Consider the following 18,472-nt stretch of genomic DNA (forward strand, 5'->3'; position numbering starts at 1 on the left):
TATTTTATGTTGAGTAACATTTTTCAGTTTTTCACAGATTGATAAACCTTTGCCCAGTTTAACTTCTGAGAGACTCTGCCACTCTAAAATGCTGCTTTTATACCCAGTCATGTTTCTGACCTGTTGACAACCAAATTAGGTGAAAACGCTCCTCCAGCTGTTTTCATTGAAACTGCTCAGTTTTCCAGCAGGTAGTCGCCCTGTCCCTACTTTTTTGAGGTGTGGCTGCCATCAAATCCATAATGAGCTAACATTTTCATGGAGTGGCAAAACGTCACAGTTTAAAAGTCTGATATGTTGTTTATGTTCTATCACCACTGACTTCTTTTTTTTTTTTTGTTTAACTTTTACACAGCGCCCCAACATTTTTGGAACTGGGGTTGTCCAATGTTTGAAGTGTCTGTTAGCTGAAGCTGGGACTTATTAAAGATACTCATCTCAAATGCTAAAAAATGCTAAAACTCAAACTTGTTTTAAGAACATCAAAACTCCATGATCCTATCGTCTCATACACTGAACATTTGGGATAAATAATGCACCACTCCAAAACAGTTTCATGTAAATGAAAAATAATCCATCTGTTAAGAACGTTTTAGACCAGGGGTGTCAAACTCAAGGCCCGGGGGCCAAATCTGGCCTGTGGAACAGTTAAATCCGGCCTGCAAGTTGATCTTATATTTCTGTTCTAACTGGCCCATCAGTATGGTGTCTGCAGATTTCCTCAAGTATAAAAATGTAAACTTATTCTTGATGATTTAAGATTTCCTTGTTAAGTCATAAAATCTGAAAAAGTAAGGAGTAAAAATATTCAGATAAGAAGTCAGGAATGTGGGAAAAGAAATTAATGTTTTAATTTCACATTTTCAATTTAGTATCTCACAATTAGGACTCAGAATAAGGATTTTAACTTTTTTATTTTGTACTTTGAGCATTTCAACACAGAATTTAACTTCTCATTTAATATTTTGAGCTTTTAGATTCATAATTCTAATTTTTAAGTTATATTTTGACCTTTTAAACTGATTATTTTGTATTTTACCTCATATTTTCAACTCACTTTGACTTCATAATCCCATAGTTTGACCTTTAGATTCACAATTTAAATATTTGAATCATATTTTGACTTTTAATATCATGTTTACAAATTTCATTTCAGATTTTGACCTTTTAAACTCACGATTTTGACTTTCTTTCTAATATATTTACTTTTTAAAACATTATTTTTCAATTTCATGTGTTGACCTTTTTGAACCTTTTTGAATGTCCTTTTCTCAGATTTTGAGCTTTTAAAATGATCTTTTTAACTTTTTATATTTCAAAATCATTTATCATCAGTGCTAAGTTTGTTTTTCCAAATTTAATACTGGTGAAATGAGTTTGACAGCTTATGGTTAAAAAGGTGACCCTGTTAGGCCCTCAGGTTAGTCCTGAATCCAGAATCCGGCCCTTGCTGTGATAGAGTTTGACCATCTATGAAAAGTACTAGTTTTTAAATCCATCAGTCTTACTTCTCTAAAACATTTTTCTCAGATATTTTGTGCGTTCTAACAAAGAAACCTTTCCTTATTCCTCTCCAATCAGACATTTTTAATGTATTGATGTGAATTTGAGTGTTGTGCAGATTTGAGTTTGTGAACACTGAATCCTCTTCTTTCTGCCTTTCAGTCAAACCGTAGTTTTAACTTTCCAGGAGGATGTGTGATCATAAGTGCAGATAAAATACGAGAAAGTAACACAGATGGATGATTGAACATTTACTTTTGAATGTCTTACAAAATCAGAGCATTGTGCTTTCAGTCAAAATTCACGTTTGAGACTTCGCCAGACGTCACGTTCTACCAGGACGCTGCAGACCGAGGGGTCGACCACAGAACAGCACAAACCAGAGAAGGGTCTGACCTCTTAATGATTCATGAATTGATTTCATTTCAGTCACAAACAAAGGAGAACACTAAAGAGCTAGCTTGTGAATTAAGTGATGCATCATGTAAAAAACCAAAAATATTCTCAGTTCAGCTCACGAGACAAGTTATAAATCTGAAGGGGTAAGATGTTAGCAGAGGGAGAGTCAGAGCAGATTCCTGGTAAAATCAGCCTGAGAGAAGTCATCTAACATGGTCTCTTTATTCAGCCCATGTTCACGGTTTAAAGGGAAACTGCAGACAGGACAAAAACCAGAGTGCACCAAATGTTCAAGGAAACCTGATAATCAAAAGTCTGATAAAGGGTCAAAAATCATTATGATTCATCCTGAGGGGAACATGAATAACCCAGATTTCCTACCATTATACTGGGGTTTGTTTGAGTGAAATGTACAACAGATTTTTCCTCTGGTAGATTTCTTCATCCTGCAGCCGATTAACAGGCTGTAACAGGACATTATAGAGGGACATGCAGGCATTTATTTTTATTTACTCAATTTCCTAAGACAGTATGGAAATGTGGTAATTTCCCTGGCAATTTACTCAACTTGGGAAGACCAGTCTTACAAGATGAAAGAATGCACAGTGCCTCTAAAAAGTGTATCTTTTTTTAAACCAGAAATGATTTTCTAAATGAATCATGGTCAATACAATTTGGCTTTGACAAAAAAGGGTAGAAATTCTAAAAAGTACTGCCCATTAAATACAAACCTGTAATGTAAAATATAAAATAAGTGACTGCATAAATATTCACCCCCTCTAAAGTGACTGACCTGATCCCACAGAGGTCCAGGCAGTTGGTGCTAGCTGTCTCACAATTAGTGAAATAGGGATCACCTGATGTCAGTGAAAGTGTCTCAGTGATTGTAGCATAAAGACATTAATAATAACATTATTCATCCGTATTGCTGGCTACCATTACACCATAAACACAGAAGAACACTCAAAGGAACTTGGGGAAAAGGTTATTGGGAAGTCTAAGTAAAGGGATAGAGACAAAAACATTTCCAAGTCTCTGAAAATCCCCCAGAGTTCAGTTAAATCTATCATGAAGAAATGCAGGAATATGTCACCAGAGTTAATTCTGGCAGCTATATTTAATTTTAGTCTTTAAATGAAATGCATTTCAGTTTTAGTCATATTTTAGTCATGTCTATTCTTTTTAGTTTTAGTCGATAAAAACTCAAAACATTTTAGTCTAGTTTTAGTCCATAAAAATTCCTCACATTTTAGTCTTTACTTTTAGTCCAAGCATTTATTTTCTAGCCTGAATCTGGGACTAAATCATGGTAGTGTGTTCTCTGCACCCTGTTAAACCTGGGGTCCCCGCTTTCTACAGCTGAGAGGCAGAATAGCTACAGCTGCATTGTTTTTTGACAGATCTACCCACAGTGGAGAAATATCACAGATTTTGAATGTCTGACAAAAACTAGATTAGTTTATAAATTATTTTAGTCTACTTTTAGTCATCTTGACGAAAACTAAACTTAGTTTTTGTCAGTTTTAGTCATCACAGATCTATTTTTGTTAGTCTTAGTCAAGTTTTTGTCATGGAAAAAAGGCTGTCATGAATAGTTTTAGTTGACAAAATTAACACTGTTGTCACATGTGTAAATCTGCCTAGATCAGGCTGTCCTCACAAACTGAGTCAGCGTGCAAGAAGGAGACTAGCGAGAGAGGACACCAAGACACCTATGACTACTCTGAAGGAGTTTCAGGCTTCAGCAGCTAAGATGGGAGAGACTCTGCAGACAACAACTGTTGGCCGAGTTCTTCACCAGTCAAAGATTTATGGGAGAGTGGCAAAGAGAAAGACACTGTTGAAGAAAACTCTGATTCAATCTGGACTAGAGTTCAACAAAAGGCACGTGGGAGACTCCAAGGTCAAGAAGAGGAAAGTTCTTTGGTCTGATGAGACCAAAATGGAGCTTTTTGACCATCAGACTGCACATCACCACAAACACACCATCCCCACTGTGGAGCATGTCGGTGGCAGCATCATGCTGTGGGGATGCTTCTTAGCAGCCGGCCCTGGAAAGCTTGTAAAGGTAGAGGGGAAAATAAATGCAACAAATATAAGAAAATCCTGGAGGACAATTTTCTTCAGTCAGACAATGAGCCGAAGCATCCAGAGAAAGCTACACAGAAATGGTTTAAAGACAACAAGGGGAATGTTCTGGGGGGGCCGAGTCAAAGCTCAGACCTAGAGGATTAGTATTAGAATAGAGGATTAGTGTCTGGACTTGAAAAGGTTCACTCCTGATCCCTGAACAACCTGACAGAGCCTGAGCAGTTTATCAAAGAAGAATGGAGTAAAATCCAGAGTCCAGATGTTTGAGCCTGACTGAGACCTGTCCACACAGACTCAGAGCTGTGACTGCAGCCAGAGGTGACTTTACTAAATACTGACTAGAAGGAGGAAAATGTATGCAGTAATTTATTTTACATGACAGATTTTTATTTTATTGACATTACTTTGTAGAAATCAGTTTCACTTTGACATTTAAGAATTTTTTTGGTAAAAAAGCCAAATTATAGTAGCCACGATTTATTTCTAAAACTATCCAGGGGGTTAATACTCTCTATAGGCACTATAAAAAAAATCTGAAACTAGACAAAACTTAATTGTCATCAACAGAAAACTTAAATGTCATATGTCTACTTAAGGCTTCAATACATCTCAGACTTTCTGCCAATTTACTTTCCTGTCACGTACTCATGACCCACTTTTAAGAACCACTGCTGTAGTGGATGAAATGAAACGTGAGCAAATGGCTCCTTCCTTAAGGCAGCATAAATCAGCCTTTTTATTCACACTCTGGTTTTTGTGCCATTTAAACAGCGTACAACAAGAAAAGACTGTTTTCAGGTCCATAGTCACAACAAGGAAGTTTGGTTCATATCAGCTTACACACTCACTGCATTCATGCCACAACACGTCCACATACGGCACAAAAATATCCACCGCCATCACAGCCAAAGAGCACTGAACAGAAACGGCACAAATCCTAACAAGAGTAATAAAGCATGATGGTGAAAGTATAAAAAATTAAACAAATAATACAGTCAAAATGAATATAAAACAAAGTGAATAAAAATATCATACATATATATATATATATATAACAGGCATGCAGTCAAACACACTGTAAACTTTTAACTGGCATCAGGTCCATACGGTCCAGAAGGCGGCTCGGTCGGGTCCACTTCACAATTAAAAAAACAAGAAGAGGCTCAGAGATCAAACAGAGAACCAAAGGAAGAAGAAGAAAAAATATTATGTGTATGTATATCTGTATATATATAGATATATATATATCTGTATATATATATATATATATATATATATGTATATATATCTATATATTCATATATATATGAATATATAGATATATATTAATATATATATATACACACATATATGTGTGTATGTATGTGTATATATACAGTACTCTGCAGAAGTTTTAGGCATGTTTGGGCCAAAATTTGCCGCTGAAGTAAGGCGTGTAATGGCGAGTATGCCCACCTGAAGGCCCCATCGGGCGGGAAGGAGGATTGACACAACCCAGGTCATGCTCTGGATGTCTTTGTACATTACCAAGGGCATGGGAAAATAATCTGATGAAAACAAAACAAAAACCACAGCTTTAGGATGGAGTTATGGGTATATGTGGCACTTAAACATAGCCTAGGGTACTGTTAGGGCGGGTAGGAGGGTTGCTACAACCCCCTGGTTGTTGTGTGTATGTTCTAAGCTCCTGAAAACTGTTGGTGATTGCTGGGTGTATTACCAGGGGATGCAAAGGCCCGGACAAAGAAATGCTGTTAAGCTCGACCTTGGCTGCTGAGCGACACACGTACATGTCAAATGTGTCGACACTGACTCTGGCCGCCCCCCCCCCCCCTCTTCAGACCGGGGTTGTGGAACATCAGGACATGTGAAGAACCATTAGCGCTCTACATGCCTAAGACTTCTGCACAGTACTGTAGGTTTATTTATATATATATATATAAATATATATATATATATGTGCAGGAACTTAGCAGCAGAAACTTGTCAAGGTAACGCAAAACTAAACTGGTCTGTCAATAAGAAAACAGAAAAAATGACACTATTGATACCCATTTGATATGGCAAGAAAAGCCCAGAAGTCCTAACACCCAAACACTCGGTCATGCTGATTAATTCACTCCCTAAAAAAAAAAAAAAAAAAATCATATGAAGATATGAAGGTAACAGCTGTTACCACCTCGTCTTATCATGGGAGGGAAAGCTAGCTGTTCTTAGATTGGTGATTTGACACAAGGTGCAAGTCTTCCTCCATACTGATTAGTAGGTATGGATACATAAAAGCGTCTTTCTGTCCTCATCACATTTAATTTAATTTGTGCGTTCAGCCCTTAAAAACAAACAGAGGCTCAAAAACACAAAGACCACACAACAGAGTAAGAAGATTAATGTTAAAAACAGATAAAGTTTCATAGCTTCTTAGTATGGCTTCTACATTACGCACAAATCTAGACAAGCTTTATTTCAGCTTATTCTAGTGTTATTGCCTCAAAACTTTAGTCATTTCAGTAAACTTTATTTTCTCAAAACGGCTAATATTAGTGTCCTTCTTAGTCATTTAATTTCACTAAGACAAGAGGTAAACAAACATAAGGCTTGTTAGAAAATAAAAAGGTTGAATGTATTTTCAAGGCAAAGGTTAAAAAGACAATGAGTTAGGGCGAGTTTGGTTAAATACAAAGATATTAAATTAGCTGGTTTCTGATATTTAATGTGATCATTTGTTTGGGAATCACCTCAGGTCAGCAACACACAAGATGATGTGGAGCTCAACAGTGACTGCCAGCTTTTTTGTTGGCTCTGGTTCTGGAAGTAAAATTCCACATTCAAATCCTCCATAGACTCTACACCACTCGTCCTCCATGTTTGTATTTCTCCTATAAATACATTTGATCCTGTGGCTCCCAAACTATGGGCTGCTGCCCTCTAGTGCAGTGGTTCTCAACCTTGGGGTCGGGACTCCCTTGGGGGTCACGAGACACTGAGAGGGGGTCACCAAATGCCTTAAAAAACTAAGAATGTTTTTTTAAAATTACATTGTTGCCATTTTACACCAATCTTACCAAATGTTAACCCTTTCCATCACTTTTAACACCAGTTCTGCCAAGTCTAACACATTTTTGCCAGTTAAAACCCATTTGTGTAAACTTTAAACCCTTTCCACCACTTTTTTTCTGCCTGTTTTTGTCACTTCTAAAATTCTTGCCACTTTCTGCCTATTGTTGCCTCTGTTGATCCGCTATTGCCACTGTTAACCACTTTTTATTCCAATTTTTGCTCATTTCAACTACAGTTAACCCATTTTTGCCAGTTCCTATCAATTTTTCATTCCATTTCACCTAATTTCCAACATTTTTTGCACTTTAAAGCCATTTCAGCCACTTTTCAATCCCCTTCTACTACTATATGTGCCCATTTTTGCCAATTTAATCTATCTTTGGTAATTTTTGCCACTTTCATCTAATTTTTACCACTTTAACCCATTCATCTTCTTTAAAAATCAAATTTCATCACATTTTCCACCATTTTTGCCATTATTAACCAAAAGTTAACACGTTAAGAGAAGTTTTTTTCATTTTAAGAAGGTGCTTTTCTACACAAATGAATAAATAAAGATATTTGTTGCGTTCATAAGAGTGGTTATTATTCAGGTCAAATATAAAATACGGATAACACAGCTTGACTTCCCAATGGACCATGAATTTGCTGACCTCTATGGTCCCCCAAACGGGTCCCAGAAACCTCCCTTCTTTATGAACAGCCTTGTCTGCACGTGACTATTCTTGTATGTGAATGGCTGTGTTCAACCACCTTCAGGTACAATGGGGGTCCCCGGTCTCTGGCACCTTTATTTTGGGGGTCACAAGCTGAAAAGGTTGAGAACCACTGCTCTAGTGGGCCCCAGAGTACTTCAGTTGGGTTGTGAGAGATTATTTACAAAAATATTAAAACAAACATTTCTTAAACTGTCTCAGAGCTGATGTGAAGAACCAGTGTCCTGGTTAAACTGGTGTTGGATTAACTGGTGACACTCTATTGAAAATTGCAGTGCATTGCTTGTTCTTTGTTTGTGCCAGTTTTGGCAGGCACCAGAGGATTTTATGGCACACTTTAGATTGGAAAAATCTGGTCTAGAGTGTGCTCCTGGAGGATCATAAAAACTCTCCTGTCTGTGGTCGCAGATGGATTCACCTGTTTCCGTTTTTCTCACTGGCGAATCCATCTTGCAAAGCTCCCGTCTGAATCATTTGGGCCCAGTTAGAAAGTGACAGGACCAACCAGCAAGGAGGGGCAGTACTTTAAGGCGTGGCGGAGTCGTGACGTAAGTAAGCAGTGAGAAGAGGCCAGAAGAGATTAGCGTGGATGCTGCTAAAGTGCCAGTTTTATCAGAACTTGATGACATTTCTTCGTTTTAAGACCAACGAACAGCATTGAGTTCTTTTCCTTTCAAAAACGACAAAAGTCATGTACTGAAACATCTACATTCAATATGGTTCGGGTCATGCAGCTCTCTATGGAGCTTACTCTTCGGTCGCAGCTACGTCACGTTTTGTTGCTCTGACTGGCCCGTAAAGAACTGACAGACAGAACGTTCATCCAGTCATCCTCTGAGTTTTTTTTTTTTCAAAAGCTCTGCCCTTTCCCAAAACAGTCTATGGAGAGTTAACCAGATGAATGCGGAAACAAATCCATCTGGTGTACTAGGCTAGTGGTATTAAATATGATCAAAATATTCAAATTTTAATTTAATTGGAGTTTCTTTTTGAAGACATAACAAAAAGGCCTAAATCCAGCTCATAATGATGTATTGTAAGCTAAAATGAGGCTGGACTTTAAAAGCTAAGGACAGTGAGGATTAGAAACAGGAGGAAAAAAATCTGAATTTAGTGTTTAGTGCCAAAGTGGCTTTTGCATAGCATCTCTAAGTCTGTCTTTTAGCTCTGGGAGCAGACAGTTGGTTCACACCACTGAAAATAATCTCAAGTCTTTGTTTCAGAGAAAGACGGCTGATCTGTTTTAGGTGTTCTGTGAAAGGAGAAATCAAATAGATCTAAACTACAGAGGCCCAGAAAGGACACAAGCTTCTGTAAAGGCAGTGAGCTACAATAATTACACTTTGCTCACAGTTATTTTATGACCTAAATATAAAAAGCTTTTCTGCTTTTGGGACTATGGATGGTCAGCTGGACCTGTATGCAAGCAGAGACCTCCATGATTGAAAATTGAAGAACGAAAAGCAGGAATTCTTCTTACGTCTACTAGAGGCTGCACAGGCCATGTTCAAACGTCCATTTCTGCAGCCGAAATAAAAATGTCTACAGCCTGGATCAAAAATCATTTCGTCAGTATAGTTCATGTCTTTATGAACACACTTGACAGGGAGGTTTCCCCTTTCATTGCAGACCAAAACTCTTAATCAAGACAAATGTTTTGGTTTTGGTTCTTATGTGTCTATTTATCTTTTTTTAAGATTTTATTTTTGGCCTTTTTGCCTTTATTTGATAGGACAGTGGATAGAGTTGGAAACAGGGGAGAGAGCGGGGAGAGACATGCAGGAAATAGTGCCACGGGCCGGATTCGAACCCGGGTCGCCTGCGTATATGGCATGCGCCTTAACCACTCGACTACCGGCGTGCCGATGGGTCTATTTATCTTTAGCCGGAGATTGAAAGGTGGATTGGTGCAGCATCAGCTGTTCTGGTGTTGTGCCAATCCTCTGTGGTGAAAAGAGAGCTTTGATTTACTGGTCGATCTACCTCCAAACTCTCACCTATGGTCATGAACTCTGGGTAATGACAGAAAGAATGAGATCATAGATACAAGCGGCTGACATGAGTTTTCTCTGGAGGGTGTCTGGGCTCAGCCTCTGAGACAGGGTGAGGAGTTCAGACATCCAGAGGGAGTTAAGAGCAGAGCTGCTGCTCCATCACATTGGAAGGATCCAGTTGAGGTGGTTTTGGCATCGTATCAGGATGCCTCCTGGGCGCCTCCCTTTGAGGTCTTCCGGGAATGTACAGCTGGGAGCAGACCTTTGGGAGGGCACAGTATGCACTGGAGGGATCATATATCCTGTCTGGTCTGGGAATGCCTCGAATATTTTAATGCAAGCATAAGCTGCTTCTATTTGAGCTTAAAAAGCTGCAGACATTGATCGTTTGATCAGTGTGGGCATCTTGCAGGTGTGTTAAATCTATAACATGCAAAGTTACTGAGTATATTTTGTGATTAAAATCTGACATAAAGGTCTTAAATTTCTTGCAATCACAAGGAAAAACTAAACAAGTTTTCTCCTCTCTAGATGTACCTAAGGACACCTTCACACCAAACAAATACGACAATGCCTCTCATTGCTTGAAAAAGAAAGGTGTAGTGTTCAAGAACAAAGTAAGAACAACCCCTAAATGCAAGCAAGGCCTTATGGGTAAAAAGAGATGGGTGCAGCTCAGAAAGCAAAACATACTAGGAGTCAAAATGTTTGTGACTTCATGGCTGAATTCTGATCCGTTCATCATCTTAGTGTGAATTTAAAAAGTACTCAAACAAAAATGGAGCCTTGTAGACTTTTCTCTCCTGCTTCAGATCAGAGGAGCTGCTCTGCAGGTGTGAGAACACACAAACACTCTCTGCACACACAAAGAGGACACACACTCTCTGTTTGCACTCAAAGACAACACACACTCAGTCTGCGTAGTGCATTATAGACTCCACGTAGTTCCCAGGGAATAGGCCGGTGGTGGCGTTCATCACGCCCTCGAACCAGCCGTCCTCGTTCTTCTTGATGACGTAGATGATCGCTCCTTCCTGGAATGACAGCTCATCCTCTTTGTCGGCCGTGTAGTCATAGATGGCCACCACTAGGGAGTGATAAAAACACATATATCAATGATAAATTATGTTAGTGATATTCTCCCTCATAGTGATTGGAATAATCAGATTCTGTGAAAATGGGATGTGCTGCAGAAATTATTCTATGTCTTACCCACTTTGCTAGTGAGTATTCCCAGTCATGGTGATTTTTAAAATATTTTTATCTGGTTATTTTATGCCTTTAGGTGAGGGGGAAGAGACAGGGAAGAGGAGCCACAGGCCAGACCTGCACCTGGGCCACCTGTGGATGTGGGGCTCCATCTACGCCCCAGTCATGGTGATTTTTATGACTCAGAGCTCTCTGGCCAGCTAACAATTTTACAGTTAGAAAGGGAAATTCTTTCATGAATCAAGCCAAGCATCTTTCCAATATAAAGAACTTTAAAGCCACAGTATGTAGAATTTTTGCACAGATATGTGTACGTTAATAAAAAATGACTATTCCTATGTTATATATATTTGGCTGTTGACTTCTTACACTACCTCACATCTTTCCAACACTTTTGGAAACCGTAGAAATCCTTCATTTTTCTGGCTGCAACATCTGGTAAAAGTGGCTGTGATAGAAACAGCTTGTCTTAAGGACTCCAGGATTAACAGATGAGATATCTATTCAATGAAATATTTCCTCAGAATTATTTCAAATTCATTTCACTTTGAAGCCCCATTAGTGCTGAAACTGCATCCTATCAAACTCTGCCATAAAGACAGTGCAGACTAAAGACCGAGAACTCAGCAGTGTACCTTTCTCCAGGTAGTTCCTGGGGGCCCATGGAGGGTCTTCTTCAGCGTACGGGTCATTGTACTCGACTACAGCCGAGTCCTCCTCCTCATGTCCGTCCTCCAGGGGCTGAGGAGTGGTTGGAGTCTCCTCAGGCAGTGGTTGGCTCTCAGGAACGGAGACTGGGTGAGGAGGAGGGGGAGGAGATGTGGAGTCTGTGACTGAGGAGGGAGAGACGTGGAGGTCAAATGTCAGCCTGCATATTTAGACCTGAAAACAGTTTTGTTTGACAAGATTAATTTCAGATGGTTCTACCTCAGCCAAGTGTTTTTATAAGCTTTGGCCATACGTTCACATCTGCTTTTTTAATGCACCTTGAATTTTTTAATTCTCTTGAGTAAAATGAAAAAATACAATGACAAATGGGATGTTCAAAAAGAATGATAACACTGGGTCCTGCTATAAAGCTTCATTATTAGGAGTCCCAAGAAATATCTGTTACTCCATCCGATTACCACATTAGCAATGTCTTGACACTGATTTATGTCTGATTTGGGCATTCAGATACCAACGGTGATTGTTAATGCTGTGTGGATGCACCTCAGCGTGGTCAGATATCTGACACATGGTCATACATCATACATACGTTTGTATCTGGAGCAACTGTTTTTTTAGAGATCTGGATTATTTGTCTCAGCTCAGGAGTAAGAGCTGGCAAAACAGCTCTTCATGTAGTACCATTTGGTTTTTAATGTCTTAAAAACAGAATAAAGAATAATGAATCTCAAAGGAAGCCTACATCTTATGTTGTTGAGGGGAAAACAGTTTTGATATCAGGTTGTCATTGAAGATGCACACACTAACACAGATGTCTCTTCATATGTAAATCCCTGTTGTTCTAATGCTGCTACTGTTGTAGCCAATGGAGAATCATCACTATGCTCTTTTGTAGCTAGCAGACACATGCTCCTAAATGGATGTGAATTCAGATACAGATGTATGCATATTAAAACAAAACAGGAACACATAAACATTTTTAGATTCAATATTGGCAGCAGAAAAAAAGCAGGAACATTTTCACTCACTGGATTCTTGAACTCGAGCCACAAATCCCATCAGAGGAAGCTGAGGAGTGAACTGTAGGATGGAAGGAGGCGGGGGGGATGCTGTTGAAAAAAAAAATGAATTAGGATTTTGTTAAATGGGATAATTAGTTTCTAATTCCATTTGCATTTAGAAAAATAGGGCAGATTAAACTGGACTGGTCAAACATGAATTATCTACAAGCCTGCTTCAAGTCTGAGGTTTTGCCTTCACTTTGAATGATACAGAGAGGATCAATTTCCCCTCTGTGCCAGCCTCCAAGGTAGCACTAGAGGTGTTAGAGAGGCCAAAACAAGATCAGTGATGCAGCAGGGTGTGCAGCACAGCATGTTTGTGTAGAGCTCCTGTTGTGCTGTACTGTCACCCTTTCCTCCTAAGCCAAAATGCAGAGTGAACTGGGACAAGTAAAATCACTCTGTAGAGATATCAGTGTGAATATCTCAAGGCATTAAAATGTCAAAGCTTTGTCACAGTGCTTTTGTGGAAAGGTAAGGTCTGGGCAATAAATCAAAATCTACATTATGTTGCAATACGGGTTACTGCATTTTTTAATTTTATTTTTATTTATTTTATCTGACATGTAAAAATACCAGTTTAATGCCACTGTTTTGCGGCGGAGATGTTATGCCCACTATATCCTCCCAGCTGCGGTGAGCTAGTCAGCGTCAGTTAGCATCCAGGCCTCAGTAGAGTAAGACCGGGCGAACCAAGGACCGATAGACTCGGACTTTCATCCTCATGCTGAGACACTCTGAGTGGTGCACCGCCTTGTCCAACCCAGTGCTGCATCGCCGTGTCCAGTGAACCCAGTGCTGCACCCTCTGATCCAGTGAACCCAGTGCTGCACCGCCTTGTCCACTGAACCCAGCGCTGCATCGTTTTTTTTTCCAGTGAACCCACTGCTGCATTTTGTGGAAATGTTTGTTTAAAAGATTTTGGGCTTTTTTTTGATATTTTAAAGCGAGATGTCTAAAGCATGAGGCACAAAGTGATTTGGGATGTCATTGGTCTGGTTTATTTCTCCTACCTGGGCTCTGGTTGAAGTACGGACCCCCGTTGACCTGGTTCTGTGCTAGGATTGGCTGACCGGTCACAGATGGGGGCCGACGGTAGGGCAGGGACCCTCCCACCTGTGGAGTCTGCTGTCGGGGCTGTGGCCGGTTCATACTGAAGAACTGGGGGACGATGGGACCTGAGAGGAGAAGAGTGAGAGGAGATCAGACAGACAACAGACTATCGGAGACCAGCTCTGACCTCATCTTTATTAAAATCTTTGGGCTAAACAACAACGATGCCGCAAAAAATTTATTTTGTGAAATTAATTTGAATGCTTAAAAAACAGCAATGTATGATAACATTAGTCCTTCAAAATCTAACATTAATAAAGGCTGAAAGTTAAACTTTCACTAAAATAAACTTGCTGATTTTTTTCTTATGATGTTTGTCTGTTTGTTTTTTAAATTGCTGTTGCTTTCGTCTTTTTTCCCCTATCCCAAAGTTTTTCTTTGCTGCTGTTAATGTATAAAGGGTTTACTGTCTTTATGAAGAGATAAAAATAATAGATGAAAAAAAACAGGAGAGGAACGTGAGGCCCAATGATCTTGACCTTTGACATTTTAGTGTTAATTTAGTGAGGGAGCAGAGCAGGACCTAGCAGAGCTTTAGCAAACTCACCTTCAGCAGGCGGAGGTGAGTAGGAAGAGGAGAAGAGTGGAGAAGGAGGGGCAGGAGGGAGGAGAGGAGACGACTCTGCAGGCAAAGCGGCCGATTGGACGTCAGACGTGCCGTGGGCGGGGTTAGAGGGTGGGGAGGTGCTGGTGGGAGCAGGTGATTGTGAGTTTGGAGGTGAAGAGTCAGCGTGCTGTGAGGGTGAGTTTGGAGGCAGAGGAGCGTTGGGGTGAGTTAAAGTGGTGGTGGAGGAGGATGAGGAGAAGGAGGACGGGGTTGGTGAAGGGGAGGGGGAGGAGTTAGGAGCAGTGGAGGAGGAGCTAGTAGGTCCAGCAGTCGGGGACACTTCAAGAGGGAGGAAAGAAGGAAGGACAAGAGGACGGTTTGTAGAAGTAACAAGACATTTAAATACTGCATCATAAGAAACCCATACATCATTGTGGTGTCTATAACATCTGAAGTTTGAGGAAACTCTGTCAAAGTGCCTCTGCCTTTGACCTCCAAAGTCTGAGGATGAGTCAGTGGACACTGGTGCAAAGTTTGGAGAAAATCCTTTACAGTGTTCTTGAGTTATCATGTTTACAAGGTTAGCACTTCTGAATGTACAAACAGGCTGCAAACATAAAGCCTCTGCTGGTTAAAGCTGCATAAAAAAGAAGGTATGATGAGGCAAGAGAGTGATTTATTAGGAAATTAGCCAAGTTAAAATCACTGTTATTCAAAACTTCAACACAGACAAACAGAGAAAAGAAAACCTTTACAAACTGAAGTAAAAGCACACCAAAAATCCCCAACCATAGTCATCGGTTCAGCACCAACATGGGAGTATATAAACACACAAACGCTACCATGCAGACAGAAAGTGTCAATGCCCCAGTCACGTCTGAGTGTGTGGTGGTGTATTAATGAGATCGTTTGTGTGCTACCTGGGAAGGTGGAGGGCGGTGAAGGCGTTGGCACAGCGATAGGAACGCCCACGCTGCCACTGCCGCTGTTCTCTCTGCTGCTGCTGCGACTGCTGCTGCTGGGGTGACTGCCGCCGCTACTGCCGCTGTAAATACACACAAAACGGGTTAATATCAAAAATATTAACATAAACATCTGTTGTAGTTCACCCAGTGTGAGGAGTTTTGTTGTTTTTTGTCTTGTTTTCCATCTTTAAAGACTTATAGAATATTATTTGCTTTTTTTATCCAAGTGCTAACCGAATAACTCAATCATTGGCAGACTAAAGCCTGGACTGAGTCTCCATCAGAGCCACCATAGAGGTCCATGCTGTTGTGATTACAACATAAATGGATCATGAAAGAACTCATAAGTCTAAGCTCCAATTGGGTTTATATTAAAATTTAAATAACCTTCCAATGAAGGGCTTATACAGTGTTTTGTTTAGTGCCATCTAATATTAACCTCTTAACAACTAAATCTATTTTATGAAAATTAAATAAACATAATCTTTTTTTCTGAATATTTGAACACACCTTTAAAGCTGTAGTTTGTTGCATTTCTAAAGGTAAGACTCTATGTGGGTAAAAACTATGAATAGCTTATCGGAGACACTTTAAATGAAGCACTTTTCTTTGTAAGACAAGTTGGTTCTTACATTCCAGTATTATAAAATCAAGTTAAAGCGCATCAACAATGAAGGTAAAGACAGGAGACAACGATGGAGTAGAAAGATCAGCTGATGGAGGTTTTTAGAGGAGCAGCATCAAAGTAAAAGCAGAGGGATTTGGGTTGAAACAGCAGTAGCAGGTATAGTACATGTCAGCAACAGAAGCAATGAATATGTGAAAGCTGCAAACACAGAATCTGATTGGCTGACAGAAGGAGACCAGGAGTAAACAGAGCAGCTGATTGGATGGGAAAATCCCGGCATTTGTTTATTCTTCAATCAGAGCTGTGACTAAAGCTCAGAGATGGATCTGGATCTGTTCTGAATGTGGATTCCTCTAATCTCATTTATTTAGAGATGAATAAAATCCAGACTCAAGTTCAAACCATGCAGAACAAATACATCAATGATACAGAATATGAAACTAAATCCTTACTTGTGTCAGATTAAAAGAGTCCTTATTTCTCTTTAAAGTAGTTTGGCAAAGATAATTAATTTGAGGTTAACTTTTTTATTCACAGTTGACTATTTTCATAGAGCAGACTTTAAATTGTTTATATGAAGGAACAGCAAGAACAGCTTAAACCCAAAAAAATCTTTGCTCTAAGTTTGAATTTATTTAAACATGTTTATAGTTCACCCCTTGAGGGCCACCATAAAAACATGAGCCATAAATTTCCCTAACTCTGAGCTTTGTCATTTAAAGAAAAAAAATCATTTTGCAACCACAATTCTATAGGGATAAAAAAATAAAATCATTTGAATAAAATAATGGTTAAATCAGGTTTCCTTAAAAGACAGTTTCCAATAATTTTAGAAAATTCTACTCATCAAATCTCCAAATCAAATCTTAAATCTATAAACTATTCAATAAAAATCCTGTTTTCCCTTCTTAGTACCAACAGCTCTGTTTACTCCAAACAAACGGAGCAGGAGACAGATGAACCCATGGATGAGAAGAGATTGGGTTAGTTAAAGCTGTGAGGATGAAAGCAGAGTTAGATTTTATTATCACTCAGCGGAGATGAGGGAGGAGAGCAGAGGAAACGTCAGCAGGAGATCTCACAGGCTGAGAGCCAAAGTAGAAGGAGGTGTGGTGGAGAAATGTTTGAAGAGAGCAAGAAGAAAGGTGAGAACACACCAGCAAAGATTCTGGGAGGAATATACTCGATATTTGAGCTTTAATTTTTCTGCAATGATTGTTTATATTTTAGAATAAAAGCTTGATTATTGCCTGAAAATTTACTCAACAAACCAAAAAACTAAAAAGTCTGTTTGTATGAAAGGAAACTTAGGCTCAAGAATGATTAATTAACATATCAGTAGCTAACTTTTCCTTCCTTCCTTCTCCTTCCTTTAGACCTCGAATAAAACCAGAATGTTTGCTCGTGTTCCTTCCCCGTCCAATAAGCAGTTAAATCAGCCAAAGAATAAAAGCATAAATGAGTGTAAGCCATTTGAGAAAGACAGAAGCGTGGAGTCCTGCTGCAGCATCCATGTTTGTTCCACTGCCCTGTCTACCTGTACGTTCGGGGTCGATGGTTGAGGGTGGCGGTGCGAGCCGGACTAGGAAGCTGTTGCATGTTGTTTCTGGTGGGGCTGGAGACATAATCATTGGGCACCACCGGGGGGCGCACTGGCTCCAGAGTCCTGTAGGGGGAGTTCTTCCTGTTCATGCAAAAAGTCAGGGTGGAGAAGGGGTTAATGAGGGACTGTGGAGAGAGAGTGCTGGTATTTGGGGAAAAAGTGCCCTTTACTTTGGAAATCAGCCTAAAACAAAAACATGAAAGCCAACTACATTCTCATTAAAAATGCACCTTTTTATGTCTGCTTTTGAAAGATACAGTTTAGAAACCAGAGCCAACATTGTTAGAGATTAAAGATTTATTTATTGTCATTCCAAAACATGATGCACATGAGGAACAAAACACAGTTACTGATTGCGTGCATTAAAATAATTCTACCTAAAGTTGATAGTAGGCACAAGAGGGCGCTGTAGCTCTCTTATTCTGATGTAGCCTGCAGCACAAGCCAGACACTTAAAAGTCAGCAAAATAAACATAATCATGAATAAATTCATGGATTTTAAAGGTTAAATGAAGAATAAATACCATTCACACAGCAATATAACACTTTCAAATCAATCCTAATTTTTACATTATGACCCGGTTTCTGCTTCCTGAGGGGAAACAGAGAAATCTGTTAAGGTCGCATTTAAAGGTCAAGATGTTTTTGTGAAATAAATTGCCTCAGGCATAACAGAAAGTTCAGAAAAAAAAAACACACAAGAAGAATCAGAGGATTAAAATAACACTGAAACCAGACAAACAGGATCAGTGCCGTTAAGCTGGAAAATTGGTCTAAAATGCGCCATAAAAGTCCAGAAAATAGGAAATAAACTTTGTTTTTCTGATAAAGACAGATCTGACTGCAGGATTAAACATTTAAACAGCATGATGGGTGATAGGATTATTCAAAAAAATACATTTTTGTGTTTTTTTTTG

The 18,472-nt window shown here is 39.4% G+C and overlaps 1 protein-coding gene across 4 annotated transcripts in view; it reads right to left on the reverse strand.

The window, feature by feature from the left end:
• Positions 1-10,193: 10,193 nt before the first annotated feature.
• LOC121522643 (abl interactor 2-like) overlaps positions 10,194-18,472 on the reverse strand; it is a 46,616-nt gene continuing 38,337 nt past the window's right edge. For 2 of the 4 annotated variants that reach the window (XM_041807196.1, XM_041807195.1), the window contains 7 exons: positions 17,490-17,636; positions 15,280-15,404; positions 14,360-14,698; positions 13,713-13,877; positions 12,667-12,747; positions 11,605-11,802; positions 10,194-10,847 (listed from right to left, as the gene is read on the reverse strand). In XM_041807196.1, the coding sequence (XP_041663130.1) occupies positions 10,672-10,847; positions 11,605-11,802; positions 12,667-12,747; positions 13,713-13,877; positions 14,360-14,698; positions 15,280-15,404; positions 17,490-17,636 (1,231 nt within the window). In that variant the 3' untranslated portion in view covers positions 10,194-10,671. The remainder of the gene's footprint in view (positions 10,848-11,604; positions 11,803-12,666; positions 12,748-13,712; positions 13,878-14,359; positions 14,699-15,279; positions 15,405-17,489; positions 17,637-18,472) is intronic. The other 2 variants (XM_041807199.1, XM_041807197.1) reach the window with 1 other exon arrangement.

Source organism: Cheilinus undulatus, linkage group 15 (assembly GCF_018320785.1).
Source record: "Cheilinus undulatus linkage group 15, ASM1832078v1, whole genome shotgun sequence".
NCBI classification, from domain to species: domain Eukaryota; kingdom Metazoa; phylum Chordata; class Actinopteri; order Labriformes; family Labridae; genus Cheilinus; species Cheilinus undulatus.